Here is a 17787-nt window from a genome sequence, read left to right on the forward strand (position 1 = left end):
TATCAAGGACACGTAGCACCTGTTCCTTGAACAAGTTCCACATTTCATTTGTGTCCTTCCCTGCCAGCCTATGTTCCCAACTTATGCACTTCAATTCTTGTCTGACAACATCGTATTTACCCTTCCCCCAATTGTAAACCTTGCCCTGTTGCACGTACCTATCCCTCTCCATTACTAAAGTGAAAGTCACAGAATTGTGGTCACTATCTCCAAAATGCTCCCCCACTAACAAATCTATCACTTGCCCTGGCTCATTACCCAGTACTAAATCCAATATTGCCCCTCCTCTGGTCGGACAATCTACATACTGCGTTAGAAAAGCTTCCTGGACACACTGCACAAACACCACCCCATCCAAACTATTTGATCTAAAGAGTTTCCACTCAATATTTGGGAAGTTAAAGTCGCCCATGACTACTACCCTATGACTTCTGCACCTTTCCAAAATCTGTTTCCCAATCTGTTCCTCCACATCTCTGCTACTATTGGGGGGCCTATAGAAAACTCCTAACAAGGTGACTGCTCCTTTCCTATTTCTGACTTCAACCCATACTACCTCAGTAGGTTGATACTCCTCGAACTGCCTTTCTGCAGCTGTTATACTATCTCTAATTAATAATGCCACCCCCCCACCTCTTTTACCACCCTCCCTAATCTTATTGAAACATCTATAACCAGGGACCTCCAACAACCATTTCTGCCCCTCTTCTATCCAAGTTTCCGTGATGGCCACCACATCGTAGTCCCAAGTACCGATCCATGCCTTAAGTTCACCCACCTTATTCCTGATGCTTCTTGCGTTGAAGTATACACACTTCAACCCCTCTCCGTGCCTGCAAGTACTCTCCTTTGTCAGTGTTCCCTTCCCCACTGCCTCATTACACGCTTTCGCGTCCTGAATATCGGCTACCTTAGTTGCTGGACTACAAATCCGGTTCCCATTCCCCTGCCAAATTAGTTTAAACCCTCCCGAAGAGTACTAGAAAACCTCCCTCCCAGGATATTGGTGCCCCTCTGGTTCAGATGCAACCCGTCCTGCTTGTACAGGTCCCACCTTCCCCAGAATGCGCTCCAATTATCCAAATACCTGAAGCCCTCCCTCCTACACCATTCCTGCAGCCACGTGTTCAACTGCACTCTCTCCCTATTCCTAGCCTCGCTATCACGTGGCACCGGCAACAAACCAGAGATGACAACTCTGTCTGTCCTGGCTTTTAACTTCCAGCCTAACTCCCTAAACTTGTTTATTACCTCCACACCCCTTTTCCTACCTATGTCGTTGGTACCAATGTGCACCACGACTTCTGGCTGCTCACCCTCCCCCTTAAGGATCCTGAAGACACGATCCGAGACATCCCTGGCCCTGGCACCCGGGAGGCAACATACCTTCCGGGAGTCTCGCTCGCGACCACAGAATCTCCTATCTATTCCCCTAACCATTGAATCTCCTACAACTATTGCTTTACTATTCTCCCCCCTTCCCTTCTGAGCCCCAGAGCCAGACTCAGTGCCAGAGACCTGGCCGCTAGGGCCTTCCCCCGGTAGGTCATCCCCCCCAACAGCATCCAAAACGGTATACTTGTTTTGAAGGGGAACGGCCACGAGGGATCCCTGCACTTTCTGCCTGTTTGTTTTTTTCCCCCTGACTGTAACCCAGCTATTCTTGTCCTGTACCTTGGGTGTGGTTACCTCCTTGTAACTCTTCTCAATCACCCCCTCTGCCTCCCGGATGATCCGAAGTTCATCCAGCTTCAGCTCCAGTTCCCTAACACGGTCTTTGAGGAGCTGAAGTTGGGTGCACTTCCCGCAGGTATAGTCAGCGGGGACACCGGTGGTATCCCTCACCACCCACATCCTACAGGAGGAGCATGTAACTGGCCTAGCCTCCATCCCCTCTTACCTGACAGAATATAGCTGCCCTGTGGACTAACTAGATCTCCGCCCACCGACCCTGCTCCCAGTCAGCTACACTTTCTGTAAACTCCTGGCTCTCTTCGCACTCTTTGCGGAAATGTCGGAAACAAAATGAAAGGAGCGCCTTACTCCCTCCTCACCTAACTCCCTTGGTCACCAAACTCTCACTATCACACTCAAATGCACCAAATTCAGCACTCAGTGCAAACAAAGTCTGCACTGTAGGGGATCACTTTTATACTGTGAATCTAGCCTCTGAAAACCTGGCCTAATCCAATTAACTAATTAACAAGCTCCAGCTGCAAGTGCCTACAAGTAGAAGCCGGTTTAAAGCTTATTGAAAATTCACCTTCTTCTAAACCAAACAGCAACTTTTAAGTTAATTAACTAAATAAAAGAAAGACTAAACTTTAGATAAAAATGAAGCCTTATACTCCCTTGGTCACCAAACTCTCACTATCACACTCAAATGCACCAAATTCAGCACTCAGTATTTCTCGTTGTATGCCGATGATCTGTTACTGTATGTGGCGGCCGGAGGTGACGCGGATCCTCAGGGAGTTTGGAGGCTTTCCGGGTATAAGCTCAACACGGGGAAGAGTGAGCTATTCGATATACACCCAGGGGACCAGGGAAGGGGGATAGACGAGCTTCCACTGAAGAGGGCGGAAAGGAGTTTTCGGTACCTAGGGATCCAGGTGGCCAGGAGCTGGGAGGCCCTACAGAAGCTCAACTTGACGAGGCTGGTGGAGCAGATGGAGGAGGAATTTAAAAGGTGGGATATGCTGCCACTCTCCCTGACGGGTAGGGTACAGTCGGTGAAGATGACAGTGCTCCCGAGGTTCCTTTTTATATTCCGGTGCCTGCATATCTCGATCCCTAAGGCCTTTTGTAAGCGGGTCAGCAGGAGCATCATGGGGTTTGTATGGGCGAAAGAGACCCCGAGGGTGAGAAGGGTGTTTCTGGAATGGAGTAGGGACAGAGGAGGGCTAGCGTTGCCAAATCTGTGTGGGTACTACTGGGCTACCAATGTGGCGATGATACGCAAGTGGGTAATGGAGGGGGCGGCGTGGAAGAGGCTGGAGATGGCGTCCTGTGTGGGCACGAGCCTGAGAGCGCTGGTGACGGCACCGCTGCCGCTCCCGCCGACAAGGTACACCACGAGTCCAGTGGTGGCAGCGACCCTCAAAATTTGGGGGCAGTGGAGACGCCGCAGGGGGGAGGCAGAGGCTTCGGTGTGGTCCCCGATCCGAGAGAACCATCGGCTTGTCCCGGGGAGAATGGATGGGGGGCTCCTGAGCTGGCACAGGGCAGGTATTAGAAGGATGGGGGACCTGTTTATAGATGGGACGTTTGCGAGCCATGGGGCGTTGGAGGAAAATTCGGGCTCCCCCCTGGAAATGCCTTCAATGTACATGCAGGTAAGGGCGTTCGTAAGACGGCAGGTGAGGGAATTCCCGCTGCTGCCAGTACGTAGGATCCAGGATAGGGTGCTCTCGGGGGTGTGGGTTGGAGAAGGCAAGGTCTCGGCGACCTACCAGGAGATGCAGGAGGAGGAGGAGGCCTCGGTGGAGGAGCTGAAAGGTAAATGGGAGGAGGAGCTGGGGGAGGAGATAGACGCGGGTACGTGGGCGGACGCCCTGGGTAGGGTAAATTCTTCCTCCTCTTGCGCCAGGCTTAGCCTGATACAATTTAAGGTTCTGCACAGGGCGCACATGACTGGGGCAAGGCTGAGTTGGTTTTTTGGAGTGGAGGACAGGTGTGTGAGGTGCTCGGGGAGCCCAGCAAATCACGCCCACATGTTTTGGGTGTGCCCAGCGCTGGATGGGTTCTGGAGGGGCGTTGCGAGGACGGTGTCTAAGGTGGTAAACACCCGGGTTAAGCTGAGTTGGGGGCTCGCACTATTTGGGGCACTTTGTGTTTACTACTGTGTTTATTATCATTAAGGGGGGGGGGCTTGTACATTGGGGGAATACGTGACATAGCTATAAGATGTTTATTTATGTATTCTTTGTTTTTTATTATTTCTGTAAGGGGGGGGGGGTTGTTGAAAATATGTAAAAATTTGAATAAAGAATATATTTTTTTAAAGTCATCACGATAGCACTACCAAATAATCCCGCAAGGAGCTCGGTCCCAGTTTCTTTAGGGGTAACTCGCCCGGCTTGTACGGGTGCCATTTCCCTCAGAGCCGGACCCAGCAATCTAAAGCCATCCCTCCTGCATCTTTCCAGCCTTGCATTCATCCGCCTGAACCTCCTGTTCCACATGGCACTGAGAGTGACCCAGAGATTACGACATTTGAGGTCTTGCTTGCTAATATCCTGCGCAGCTCCTTAAATTCTGATTTCAGGGCCCCATCCCTCTTCCTACCTCAGTTATTGGTACAAATGAGGACAACAACCTCTGGCTGTTCCCCCACCCCCCCGAGGAATATCCCATCGGCATTCAAAGTGTTTAAAATTGAAAGTGAGGACATAATGGAGATATAGTTGATAAGGCAACAGGACCAGATGAGATGTGTGCAAGGGTGCAGAAGGTGTTAGTGTAGGAAGACACAAAGATAGATAGGAAAGTAAGTTGCCAAGAAAAAGTAGAGCACCTTCAAAGGGATACAGATATGTGTGTGGGCAGAAATGTGACTGATGGAGTATAATGCCAACTTGACCACTTTGGCAGGAAAAATAGAAAAGTGGCATACTATTTTTTTCAAGATATTTTATTCCAAACATACACAGTATTTGCAAAAGTAACAGTCCAAGACATTAACAGTGTGTACACTTCCCCCCTTTCACTTGTCCCATCACCTCGCACCAGATTCCCATCCTATCTCCCTCCCAATTCCTCCTTCCGCTTACTCTTTATCCTTGTCACCTTGCCTTGCTCTGCTCCCCAACCAACCGTATATGTCTCCAATCCTGCCCTCTCCCAGCCTTGCCCTGCTCCCCCAACACCCGTATATGTCTCCAATCTTGCCCTCTCCCAGCCTTGCCCTGCTCCCCCAACACCCGTATATGTCTCCAATCCTGCCCTCTCCCAGCCTTGCCCTGCTCCCCCAACACCCGTATATGTCTCCAATCCTGCCCTCACCAAGTCATCAGAGAGCAGCAGTTGCTCCGGCAGCGTGTCCTCCGTTAGATGGGGGAACACCAGCCACTCCTTTGGTGCAAAGTCGCACTCCTGCCTGTACCGAGCTCACTCCCGCTCAGCAGCTCGAACCTGTCACGCAGCCCGTCCAGACTAGTAACCTTCCCCTCCGAGAACATATATCGCTAACGCATTCCAGCCCCTCCTCCCTCCACTTCCTATACTCCGCCCCCCCCCCCCCCCCCCCCCCCCCCCCCCCCCCCCGGCTTAAACATGTGGTTCCCCCACAGTGGCGTCAACACCCAACAACTTATCCAACTTAAAATACCTCCTCAACTGTTTCCATATCCTAATAGTTGACTCCATCACCGGACTCTCCGTGTACTTCCCCGGGGCTAACGGTAAAGGGGCCATCGCAAGGGCCTGCAAGACTCCACCTCCACCTCCCCTCACCACCGCCTCACAGCCAAGTAATAATACATCAGGTTTGGAGCGCCAATCCCTCCTTCCTGCATCTGCCTCGGTAGCAGCGCCCTCTTCACCCTCGGTACCTTCCCAGCCCATATTAACTCCAAAATCAGTGCCTTCACCCTGCAGAAAAGGGCCTCGGGGAGAAAGATCGGGAGGGTCTGAAAGACAAACAGAAACCTTGGCAGCACATTCGTCTTCACCACCTGCACCTTCCCTGCCAACGTCAAGTGCAAAGTATCCCACCTCTTGAAATCACCCTTAACCTCTTCCACTAACCCTGTCAAGTTCCACCTGTTCATCGTAGCCCACCCATGCGTTACCCGAATCCCCAAACACCTGAACCGCCCTATGGCCACTTTCAATGGTACCGCCCCAAAATTGCACCCCCCCCCTCCCCCCCCCACCCCCCACCCCCCCCCGCCTCGCTGCATTCACCAGAAACACCTCACTCTTCCGTACATTCAACTTATAACCAGAGAAGGCCCCAACTCTGTCCAACAGGCGCATAATTCTTGCCATAATTTACAGCGGGTCCAAGTGTTATACTGTTTAAATGGAGAGAGATTTCAGACTCTGAGGTACAGAGGAATCTGGGTGTCCAGGTACATGGCTCACAAAATGTTAAGGTGCAGATACAGCAAGTGATTAGGAAGTAGATCAGCACGGTAGCACCGTGGTTAGCACTGTTGCTTCACAGCACCAGGGTCCCAAGTTCGATTCCCGGCTTGGGTCACTGTCTGTGCGGAGTCGGCACGTCCTCCCCGTGTGTGCGTGGGTTTCCTCCGGGTGCTCCGGTTTCCTCCCACAGTCCAAAGATGTGCGGGTTAGATGGATTGGCCATGACCAAGTCCCGAAAGACGTGCTGTTAGGTGAATTGGACATTTTGAATTCTCCCTCTGTGTACCCGAACAGGCGCCGGAATGTGGCGACTAGGGGCTTTTCACAGTAACTACATTGCAGTGTTATTATAAGCCTATTTGTGACAATAAAGATTCTTATTATTAAAAGGAAAATGGAACCATAGAATCCCTACAGTGCAGAAGGAGGCCATTCGGCCCATCAAGTCTGCACCGACCTTCTGAAAGAGCACCCTACCTAGATGCACGTCCCCACCCAATCCCCGTAACCCAGTAATCCCAATTAACCTTTTTTGGACACTAAGGGCCAATTGATCTTGGTCAATCCACCTAACCTGCACGTCTTTGGACTGTGGGAGGAAACCGGAGCACCCGGAGGAAACCCACGCACACACGGGGAGAACGTGCAGATTCCGCACAGACAGCGACCCAAGCCAGGAATCGAACCTGGAACCCTGCTGCTGTGAGGCAGCAGTGCTAACCACTGTGCCACTGTGTAATGTTGGCCTTAATTGTAAGTGGAACAGAATATAAAAGTGGGGAAGTTTTGCTCCTGCTGTACAGGTATTGCTGAGGCCACAGCTGGGTACCGTGGACAGTTGTGGCCTCATTATTTGGAGAAAAGATATAATTGAGTTTGAAGCAGTTCAGAGAAGGTTCACTCGATTGAAGCCTGGGATGAAGGTTAGAAGAGAGGGTGAACTGGTTGGGTGTAGATCCTTTGGAGTTTCGAAGAATGCGATCCGATTTGGTCGAGTGGATACCAGGTAGATGATTCCTCTCCTCAGTTGGAGGGTGTCCCACCCTCGAGAGCTGATGGCCAATCTCATTGGTCCCCAGGACCCAATAATGGGCAGTGCCAGGACAGCAGGCAGGTTCCTGCGGAAGACAACCTGGGTCCCAGGCAGAGTTAACCCAGGCCCTTTTTGCACTGGGAGGGATCTGGCACCCCATGGGCGAGGGAGTGGGTTGGGGTTTTGGAGAGCAGGGTGTGGGGGAGGCAAAAAGGGGGTTCCACATTAGGCCTGCCCCCAATGCACGCAGGAAGCCCCCAAAGGAGATACTGCACTTCCTTTTTGCCTTTGCACCCGAGCTTAGAAAATCCGCCTGCCCACTCTCCTCTGCCTTCCAGGGCCAACCATATTATGGAGGTGGAGGCAGAATTACACCTTTAATTGCCCCTCTTTTGGGTTGTTAAGAGCCTCAAAAGGCCGAATGGTGGACGGGCCTGACCCACTCAATGCATTATGGGGATTGGGTCTGGTGGGAAGATGGTGGGTAAGCCACTATTATATTTTATGCGCCCCACCCCTGCCAAAAAAGGACCCAGTGTGGGGGTCACAAAATTCTGCCCTGGGCGAAGACCTTCCCTGCTGATCATTGTGGGAAGCATGGGTACATTCACCAGATTCCACCGTAAGAAAACCTGAGCCACATACAGAGAAAGTGATTGGTTCCTGCGGGGGATTAATCCCCAGCGAATGTTCAAGCTCTCTGGAGAAATGTAAGAGATGTTGAGGTATTGGTGAGGCTTGTTCCGAAGGCTGGAGGTCACTTTCAACCTGGGCTAGACTGTGCAAGGGAACAGTAGACTGGGAGAAAGCCATTCAGTCCCTCCAAATTCTTCCATCTGTCAACAAGACTTTGGTTGAATTGTGTCTTATCTTCATTCAGCCACCTTGGTTCTGTAACTTTTTTTAAAATATATTTTATTTCAAACACAATCAGTAACAAGCACACACAACATCCCAGTATAAACGTGATTCAAACAGTTTGTCAATGTTCCCCTTTTTCTCTCCTAAAGTACCCCAACAATCCCCCCCCCCCCCAAATCCCCCTGCTGGTGACACATAGATCTTCAAATAAGGACAGGAAAAGCCTCCACCTTATATAAAACCCCCTCTTCCGACTCCCTAACAGTGGACTTGATCTTCCCCAGTCTTAAAAATTCCCACAAATCCCCCAACCACGGCGAGACCCCCGGCAGCGGTGCCGGTCTCCAACTCGGTAAAATTCGCCACCAGGCAATCAGAGAGGCGAAGCAGTTCAAACTCCTCCTGCAGTTCCTCGAGCCCCACGAATCTTCCCTCTACGAGCAGGTCCCTACGAGCAGGGTCCAGCGGAGATTCACACGGATGATCCCAGGAATGGTAGGCCTAACATACGATGAACGTCTGAGGATCCTGTGATTATATTCATTGGAGTTTAGGAGGTTGAGGGGAGATCTAATAGAAACTTACAAGATAATGAATGGCTAAGATAGGGTGGACGTAGGGAAGTTGTTTCCATTAGCAGAGGAGACTAGGACCCGGGGGCACAGCCTTAGAATAAAAGGGAGTCACTTTAGAACAGAGATGAGGAGAAATTTCTTCAGCCAGAGAGTGGTGGGTCTCTGGAATTCATTGCCACAGAGGGCAGTGGAGGCCGGGACGTTGAGTGTCTTTAAGACAGAAGTTGATAAATTCTTGATTTCTCGCGGAATTAAGGGCTATGGAGAGAGAGCAGGTAAATGGAGTTGAAATCAGCCATGATTGAATGGTGGAGTGGACTCGATGGGCCGAATGGCCTTACTTCCGCTCCTATGTCTTATGGTCTTATGGTCCCTAATCCGCTCTATCCCTTCCCTGTACCAACCCCTGTACATCGCCTCCATCCCTCCTGGTATAAACCTGTGCTTCCCACATATGGGGGCCAAGCCCGACATGCGTCTTATCTCAAAGTGCCGCCTCAACTGATTCCAAATTTTGAGCGACGAAACAATGACGGGACTGCTAGTGTGCCTACCCAGAGAAAACGGGAGCGGGACCATCGCCAGAGCCCTCAAACTCATCCCTACACATGACGCCTCCTCCACCTGCACCCATTCTGAACCCTCTCCCCACACCATCATCTCACCTTCTCTGCATTTGCTGCCCAGTAATAATCCAACCGGTTTGGGAGCGCAATCCCCCACACCACCCTCACCCGCCACCCTCTCTGCAAAAAGATCCTCCAAATCCGAGGCATCTTGCCTGCCCAAACAAATTCCGAAATGAGTTTATCCACCCTCCGGAAAAACTCCTTCGGAAGGAATATTGGAAGGGACTGAAAAATAAATAAAAACCTTGGCATAACGTTCATTTTCATGGTCTCTACCCTCCCCTCCAGAGACAGCAGCAGGACATCCTGTATATTCCCTACCTGCATTAGACCTTCCAAAATGCATTACCTCACATTTGTCCGGATTAAACTCCATCTGCCATCTCTCCGCCCAAGTCTCCAGACAATCTAAATCCTGCTGTATCCTCCGACAGTCCTCATCGCTATCCGCAATTTCACCAACCTTTGTGTCGTCTGCAAACTTACTAATCAGACCAGTTACATTTTCCTCCAAATCATTTATATATACTACAAACAGCAAAGGTCCCAGCACTGATCCCTGCGGAACACCACTGGTCACAGCCCTCCAATTAGAAATGGATGGGGAGCTGGTGGTAGGCGGACTTAAGATCCACCGTGGCGCGATCCTGTTGACCAGGTCGGATATGCGGGGGAGGGGGTACGCGTCGAGCTGCATAAACCTGTTGATAGTTTGACTGTAGTCGATGACCATCCTATGTTTCTCCTCGGTCTTTACAACCACTACTTGAGCTCTCCCGGGGCTGTTACTAGCCTCAATGACACCTTCCCTCAGTAACCGTTGGACCTCTGACCTAATAATGATCCGGTCCTGGGCACTGTACCGTTTGCTCCTGGTGGCGATACGTGAAGCTGCCACAGAAGCCGAAACCACGCTCCCGGAGTCACAGACGCCCGAACCTCCACCGGCATCACCACCAAAGCTTAGACGATCGCAGAGGACGACCAGGGCACCCCATCGACTAATTGCTGCCTTATGAAATGTACGTTACTGTTGTAAATAGTTAAGATGTAATGAGACAAAACGCTGTATGGAGGCATTACGGAGCCTTCATAACTGTAACTTCTATCACTTTTACCACGTTGTAATACGAAATCACCACCCCCGCCGGACTCCTTTTTAACAGGGGGTGAATGTGGTAGTCTGTGTTCGGAGGATTACGGTACCTGGTAATGCCGGAATACCATTGGTGGAGAATGTACTTGTTCCCATTGGTCAAGCCTGTATGTTAGCTCCGCCCTGCAAGGCAGGGTATAAGAGCCCGTGCCGCCCCAGCAGCTTTCTTCTGTACCTGCGCTGCTGGGGGAAACATCTAGCGTATTAAAGCCTTCAATTGTCTCCAATCACACTACTGGGGTCATTGATCGTGCATCAGTGTTTAGCTGCTCTATCTTCCTATTTCTAGCCTCACTGGCACGTGGCACAGGGAGTAATCCCGAGATTACAACCCTAGAGGTCCTGTCTTTTAACTTTCTGCCTAGCTCCCTGAACTCCTGCTGCAGGACCTCATGCCCCTTCCTGTCTATGTCGTTAGTACCAATATGTACAACGACCTCTGCCTGTTTGCCCTCCCCTTTCAGGATGCCCTCTACCCATTCGGAGACATCCTGGACCCTGGCACCAGGGAGGCAACATACCTCCTGGAGTCTCTTTCACGTCCACAGAAGCGCCTATCTGTGCCCCTGACTATAGAGTCCCCTATTACTATTACTCTTCTGCGCTTTGACCCTCCCTTCTGAACATCAGAGCCAGCCGTGGTGCCACTGCTCTGGCTGCTGCTGCTGGGGAAAGGTCTCTGGCTATCCACTCTATCCATGCCTCTCATCCCCTTGTACACCTCTATCAGTGGGCAGCACGGTAGAATCATAGAAGTTTACAGCATGGAAACAGGCCCTTCGGCCCAACCAGTCCATGCCGCCCAGTTTTTACCATTAAGCTAGTCCCAGTTGCCCACAATAGAATCATAGAAGTTTACAGCAAAGTGTAGCACAAGTGGATAGCACTATGGCTTCACAGCGCCAGGGGCCCAGGTTCGATGCCCCACTGGGTCACTGTCTGCGCGGAGTCTGCACGTTCTCCCCGTGTCTGCGTGGGTTTCCTCCGGGTGCTCCGGTTTCCTCCCACAGTCCAAAGTTGTGCAGGTTAGGTGGATTGGCCATGATAAATTGCCCTTAGTGTCCAAAAAAGGTTAGGAGGGGTTATTGGGTTATGGGGATAGGTGGAAGTGAGGGTTTAAGTGGGTCGGTGCAGACTCGATGGGCCAAATGGCCTCCTTCTGCACTGTATGTTCTATCAAGTCACCTCTCTTCCTTCTTTGCCCCAGTGAGAAAAGCCCGAGCTCCCTCAACCTTTCTTCATAAGACATGCCCCCCAGTCCAGGCAGCATCCTGGTAAATGTCAAAAGAACAAAGAACAAAGAAATGTACAGCACAGGAACAGGCCCTTCGGCCCTCCAAGCCCGTGCCGACCATACTGCCCGACTAAACTACAATCTTCTACACTTCCTGGGTCCGTATCCTTCTATTCCCATCCTATTCATATATTTGTCAAGATGCCCCTTAAATGTCCCTATCGTCCCTGCTTCCACTACCTCCTCCGGTAGCGAGTTCCAGGTACCCACTACCCTCTGCGTAAAAAACTTGCCTCGTACATCTCCTCTAAACCTTGCCCCTCTCACCTTAAACCTATGCCCCCTAGTAATTGACCCCTCTACCCTGGGGAAAAGCCTCTGACTATCCACTCTGTCTATGCCCCTCATAATTTTGTATACCTCTATCAGGTCGCCCCTCAACCTCCTTCGTTCCAGTGAGAACAAACCGAGTTTATTCAATCGCTCCTCATAGCTTATGCCCTCCATACCAGGCAACATTCTGGTAAATCTCTTCTGCACCCTCTCTAAAGCCTCCACATCCTTCTGGTAGTGTGGCGACCAGAATTGAACACTATACTCCAAGTGTGGCCTAACTAAGGTTCTATACAGCTGCAACATGACTTGCCAATTCTTATACTCAATGCCCCGGCCAATGAAGGCAAGCATGCCGTATGCCTTCTTGACTACCTTCTCCACCTGTGTTGCCCCTTTCAATGACCTGTGGACCTGTACTCCTAGATCTCTTTGACTTTCAATACTCTTGAGGGTTCTACCATTCACTGTATATTCCCTACCTGCATTAGACCTTCCAAAATGCATTACCTCACATTTGTCCGGATTAAACTCCATCTGCCATCTCTCCGCCCAAGTCTCCAGACAATCTAAATCCTGCTGTATCCTCAGACAGTCCTCATCGCTATCCGCAATTCCACCAACCTTTGTGTCGTCTGCAAACTTACTAATCAGACCAGTTACATTTTCCTCCAAATCATTTATATATACTACAAAGAGCAAAGGTCCCAGCACTGATCCCTGTGGAACACCACTGGTCACAGCCCTCCAATTAGAAAAGCATCCCTCCATTGCTACCCTCTGCCTTCTATGGCCTAGCCAGTTCTGTATCCACCTTGCCAGTTCACCCCTGATCCCGTGTGACTTCACCTTTTGTACTAGTCTACCATGAGGGACCTTGTCAAAGGCCTTACTGAAGTCCATATAGACAACATCTACTGCCCTACCTGCATCAATCATCTTAGTGACCTCCTCGAAAAACTCTATCAAGTTAGTGAGACACGACCGCCCCTTCACAAAACCGTGCTGCCTCTCACTAATACGTCCATTTGCTTCCAAATGGGAGTAGATCCTGTCTCGAAGAATTCTCTCCAGTAATTTCCCTACCACTGAAGTAAGGCTCACCGGCCTGTAGTTCCCGGGATTATCCTTGCTACCCTTCTTAAACAGAGGAACAACATTGGCTATTCTCCAGTCCTCCGGGACATCCCCTGAAGACAGCGAGGATCCAAAGATTTCTGTCAAGGCCTCAGCAATTTCCTCTCCAGCCTCCTTCAGTATTCTGGGGTAGATCCCATCAGGCCCTGGGGACTTATCTACCTTAATATTTTTTAAGACACCCAACACCTCGTCTTTTTGGATCACAATGTGACCCAGGCTATCTACACCCCCTTCTCCAGACTCAACATCTACCAATTCCTTCTCTTTGGTGAATACTGATGCAAAGTATTCATTTAGTACCTCGCCCATTTCCTCTGGCTCCACACATAGATTCCCTTGCCTATCCTTCAGTGGGCCAACCCTTTCCCTGGCTACCGTCTTGCTTTTTATGTACGTGTAAAAAGCCTTGGGATTTTCCTTAACCCTATTTGCCAATGACTTTTCGTGACCCCTTCTAGCCCTCCTGACTCCTTGCTTAAGTTCCTTCCTACTTTCCTTATATGCCACACAGGATTCGTCTGTTCCCAGCCTTTTAGCCCTGACAAATGCCTCCTTTTTCTTTTTGACGAGGCCTACAATATCACTCGTCATCCAAGGTTCCCGAAAATTGCCGTATTTATCTTTCTTCCTCACAGGAACATGCCGGTCCTGTACTCCTTTCAACTGACACTTGAAAGCCTCCCACATGTCAGATGTTGATTTGCCCTCAAACATCCGCCCCCAATCTATGTTCTTCAGTTCCCGCCTAATATTGTTATAATTAGCCTTCCCCCAATTTAGCACATTCATCCTCGGACCACTCTTATCCTTGTCCACCAGCACTTTAAAACTTACTGAATTGTGGTCACTGTTACCGAAATGCTCCCCTACTGAAACATCTACCACCTGGCCGGGCTCATTCCCCAATACCAGGTCCAGTACCGCCCCTTCCCTAGCTGGACTGTTTACATATTGTTTTAAGAAGCCCTCCTGGATGCTCCTTACAAACTCCACCCCGTCTAAGCCCCCGGCACTAAGTGAGTCCCAGTCAATATTGGGGAAGTTGAAGTCTCCCATCACCACAACCCTGTTGTTTTTACTCTTTTCCAAAATTTGTCTACCTATCTGCTCCTCTATCTCCCGCTGGCTGTTGGGAGGCCTGTAGTATACCCCCAACATTGTGACTGCACCCTTCTTATTCCTGATCTCTACCCATATAGCCTCACTGCCCTCTGAGGTGTCCTCTCGCAGTATAGCTGTGATATTCTCCCGAACAAGTAGCGCAACTCCGCCTCCCCTTTTACATCCCCCTCTATCCCGCCTGAAACATCTAAATCCTGGAACGTTTAGCTGCCAATCCTGCCCTTCCCTCAACCAGGTCTCTGTAATGGCAACAACATCATAGTTCCAAGTACTAATCCAAGCTCTAAGTTCATCTGCCTTACCCGTAATGCTCCTTGCATTAAAACATATGCACTTCAGGCCACCAGACCCGCTGTGTTCAGCAACTTCTCCCCGTCTGCTCTGCCTCAGAGCCACACTGTCCCTATTCCCTAGTTCTCCCTCAATGCTCTCACCTTCTGACCTATTGCTCCCGTGCCCACCCCCCTGCCATACTAGTTTAAACCCTCCCGTGTGACACTAGCAAACCTCGCGGCCAGGATATTTATGCCTCTCCGGTTTAGATGCAACCCGTCCATCTTATACAGGTCACACCTGCCCCGGAAGAGCTCCCAGTGGTCCAGATAACGGAAACCCTCCCTCCTATACCAGCTGTTCAGCCACGTGTTTATCTGCTCTATCTTCCTATTTCTAGCCTCACTGGCACGTGGCACAGGGAGTAATCCCGAGATTACAACCCTCGAGGTCCTGCCTTTTAACTTTCTGCCTAGCTCCCTGAACTCCTGCTGCAGGACCTCATGCCCCTTCCTGCCTATGTCGTTAGTACCAATATGTACAACGACCTCTGCCTGTTTGCCCTCCCCCTTCAGGATTCCCTCTACCCGTTCGGAGACATCCTGGACCCTGGCACCAGGGAGGCAACATCCCATCCTGGAGTCTCTTTCACGTCCACAGAAGCGCCTATCTGTGCCCCTGACTATAGAGTCCCCTATTACTATTACTCTTCTGCGCTTTGACCCTCCCTCCTGAACATCAGAGCCAGCCGTGGTGCCACTGCTCTGGCTGCTGCTGTTTTCCCCTGATAGGCTATCCTCCCCGACAGTATCCAAAGGGGTATATCTGTTCGAGAGGGGGACAACCACATGGGATTCCTGCACTGACTGCCTGCCCTTTCTGGTGGTCACCCATTTCTCTGCCTGCACCTTGGGTGTGACCACACTTACATAACTGCGATCTATGATGCTTTCCGCCACCTGCATGCTCCTAAGTGCATCCAATTGCTGCTCCAACCGAACCATGCGGTCTGTGAGGAGCTCCAGTTGGGTGCACTTTCTGCAGATGAAGCCATCCGGGGCGCTGGAAGCCTCCCGGACCTGCCACATCTCACAGTCAGAGCACAGCACCCCTCTCACTGACATTGCGTCAATTAATTAAAATTAAAATTAAAATTTGTCTTTTTTTAAAATACTTTTTAAAAAATTTCAAAGTTACTGTCAACTATCTGTTTCCTAGCACTAGATTTCTAATAGAAATGCGACAGCTAACTATAATACTCTCCGATCTCTGGCTTAGATATCCTCTAAATTATAATTAAGTTATTATGTTTAATTAGTTACCAAATACTCAAATTTTTTTTAAAATTTAGGTTAGAATCCCAACCAGCCACTCTGGCCACAGCTTTTCTGTGATGTCACTTCAGTTTCCTTACGACACACACAATTTGAAAAAAGGTATAAGAGTAAAAATAAGTAAAAATCACTCACTTACCTTCTTACCTTCTGAGTGTCTTAGATGTTCTCAGGTTCTCTCGCTGACAGAGACTGCTCCTCCACCTCCGAACCTTGACCTGCACAATGCTAATAATATAATAATAATATAATATGGCACTTACCTTACACCAATGGGTTTTATTATTAGGTTAGAGGAGGAGGGCGGGTGGGAGACACTACACGTGTAGTGTCTCGGGTTTCCTCTCCACCAGAATTTATTGGTTGGGGGGGGGGACTTGCCAGAGGTCCGCGGGTCGAACTTCCGGTTCCCGCCTTATATAAAAACAAATAAAACAGAAAAGAAGAACAGACACGGGACCAGGCAAGGCTTTTTAAAGTAAGTACTCACCTCCCAGAAGGCCCCTGCGCACCGCTGCCGCCGAAATCCAAAGGGAATTGTCCTCTGTACCCTCTGTACCCTCTCCAAAGCATCCACATCTTTCCTATAATGAGGCGACGAGAACTGGACACGGTGGCCGGGATTCTCCCAAAATGGGGCCATGTTGCCACGCGGACCGGAAAATGGGCGCAAATCACTCCAGACTTTTTACAAACGTCCGGAGTGATTCTCCGACTTCAAGAGGGCTAGCGAGGCCCCGGCGTGTGCCGTGCAGGTCCTGCTGCCTATACGGGGCTCTGCACCTCCGGCCGCGGGTCCGCTCATGCGCGCAGCGGTCGTGTTGGCGCCGCCCCCGCGCAACATGGCGGAGCCACACAGTGGACCGGCGCGATAGAAGATAGGCCCCCCTCCGGATCGCGCCCGCCCGCTGATTGGTAGCCCCCGATCACGGGCCTGGCCGCCGTGGAGGCCCCCCCCACCGGAGTCTGATCCCCCCGCACCCCCAGCAGGACGGCCACCGTGGCCCTGAGTCCGAGTTCCCGCCGGGTGAAACCATGGGGGAACCGCGCCGGCGGGAACTCGGCCGGCCGACCGCGGAGAATCGCCACCGGGGCCTCTTTCAAGGGCCCCCCGACTGCGCGCGACCGACTGGCGCCGATTCTCCGGTTGCCGGAGAATAGCGTCCCAGCGCCAGAGCCGATCGCGGGTCTGAGACCCCGTTCTCCGCCCTCGCGCCGAGCACGATTTCGGCGTGGAAACCACGGAGTGTGGTCTGAACTGGGTTTTATAAAGCTGCAGCAAAACCTCGCCGCTCCAATAGATTACATTTTTAATGTTAGGCCCTCTTATTATGGTCGCATCCCCCCCCCCCCCCCACACACCCTGGCCCCCCCCCCCCCCCACACACCCTGCCCCCCCCCCCCACACACCCTGGCCCCCACGCAGGAATAAATAAGTTCTGTTTTCCCTGTCCTAGTTCTCCTGTAAATAATTAATTTCACACGCACAGAAAGGAGAGATTTCACAGTCTCGCAGCTGGAAGCTGTGAGGTGCAGAGCTGACAAGCGGCTCTGTGGAATTGATTCCAATTCCTCAGCTCATACCCTTGGGTGGGATTGCAAGTCCAGGCTCCTCACCATGAGACCCAACTCTCAGCCACAGTGCTCCTCTGTGAGCAACTCCTCCCGAACCTCCACACTGGCGTTACAGGTCAGTACCGTTTATCGAAACCCCTGCCTCCACTGGCTGATTTTCTGTTCCTAATGTGCTGGACGGGTGCGTCTCTCTCTTCTCTCTCTCTCTCTCTCACTCTCTCGGTTTCTCTACCTCTCTTTCTTTGTCCTGATTCCGATCTCTCTTTCCCAGTTTCCATCTTTCTGTCTCTCTCACTCCCCCTCTCGCTCTGCTGCCACTTACTCTATCTTTTGCTCTTTTGTTTTGTACTCCTGCTCCACCTGGCTCTGTGTGATTCTGTACTCTCAATCTCTTCTGTGCTTTTGCCAGCGGCTACTTTTCTATTTCTCACC

The 17787-nt window shown here is 50.9% G+C and overlaps 1 protein-coding gene across 3 annotated transcripts in view; it reads left to right on the plus strand.

The window, feature by feature from the left end:
- The window catches only part of LOC140429070 (FYN-binding protein 1-like), a 556929-nt gene that overhangs the window by 23996 nt on the left and 515146 nt on the right, over window positions 1–17787 (plus strand). For 2 of the 3 annotated variants that reach the window (XM_072515617.1, XM_072515621.1), the window contains exon 1: window positions 17319–17470. The exons of the other annotated variant lie outside the window; for it this stretch is intronic. In XM_072515617.1, coding sequence (XP_072371718.1) covers window positions 17399–17470 — 72 coding nt within the window. In that variant the 5' untranslated portion in view covers window positions 17319–17398. Of the gene's footprint in view, window positions 1–17318; window positions 17471–17787 lie in introns of those variants that run through there. 3 annotated transcript variants of the gene reach the window in all.

This window comes from Scyliorhinus torazame, chromosome 9 (genome assembly GCF_047496885.1).
Source record: "Scyliorhinus torazame isolate Kashiwa2021f chromosome 9, sScyTor2.1, whole genome shotgun sequence".
NCBI classification, from domain to species: domain Eukaryota; kingdom Metazoa; phylum Chordata; class Chondrichthyes; order Carcharhiniformes; family Scyliorhinidae; genus Scyliorhinus; species Scyliorhinus torazame.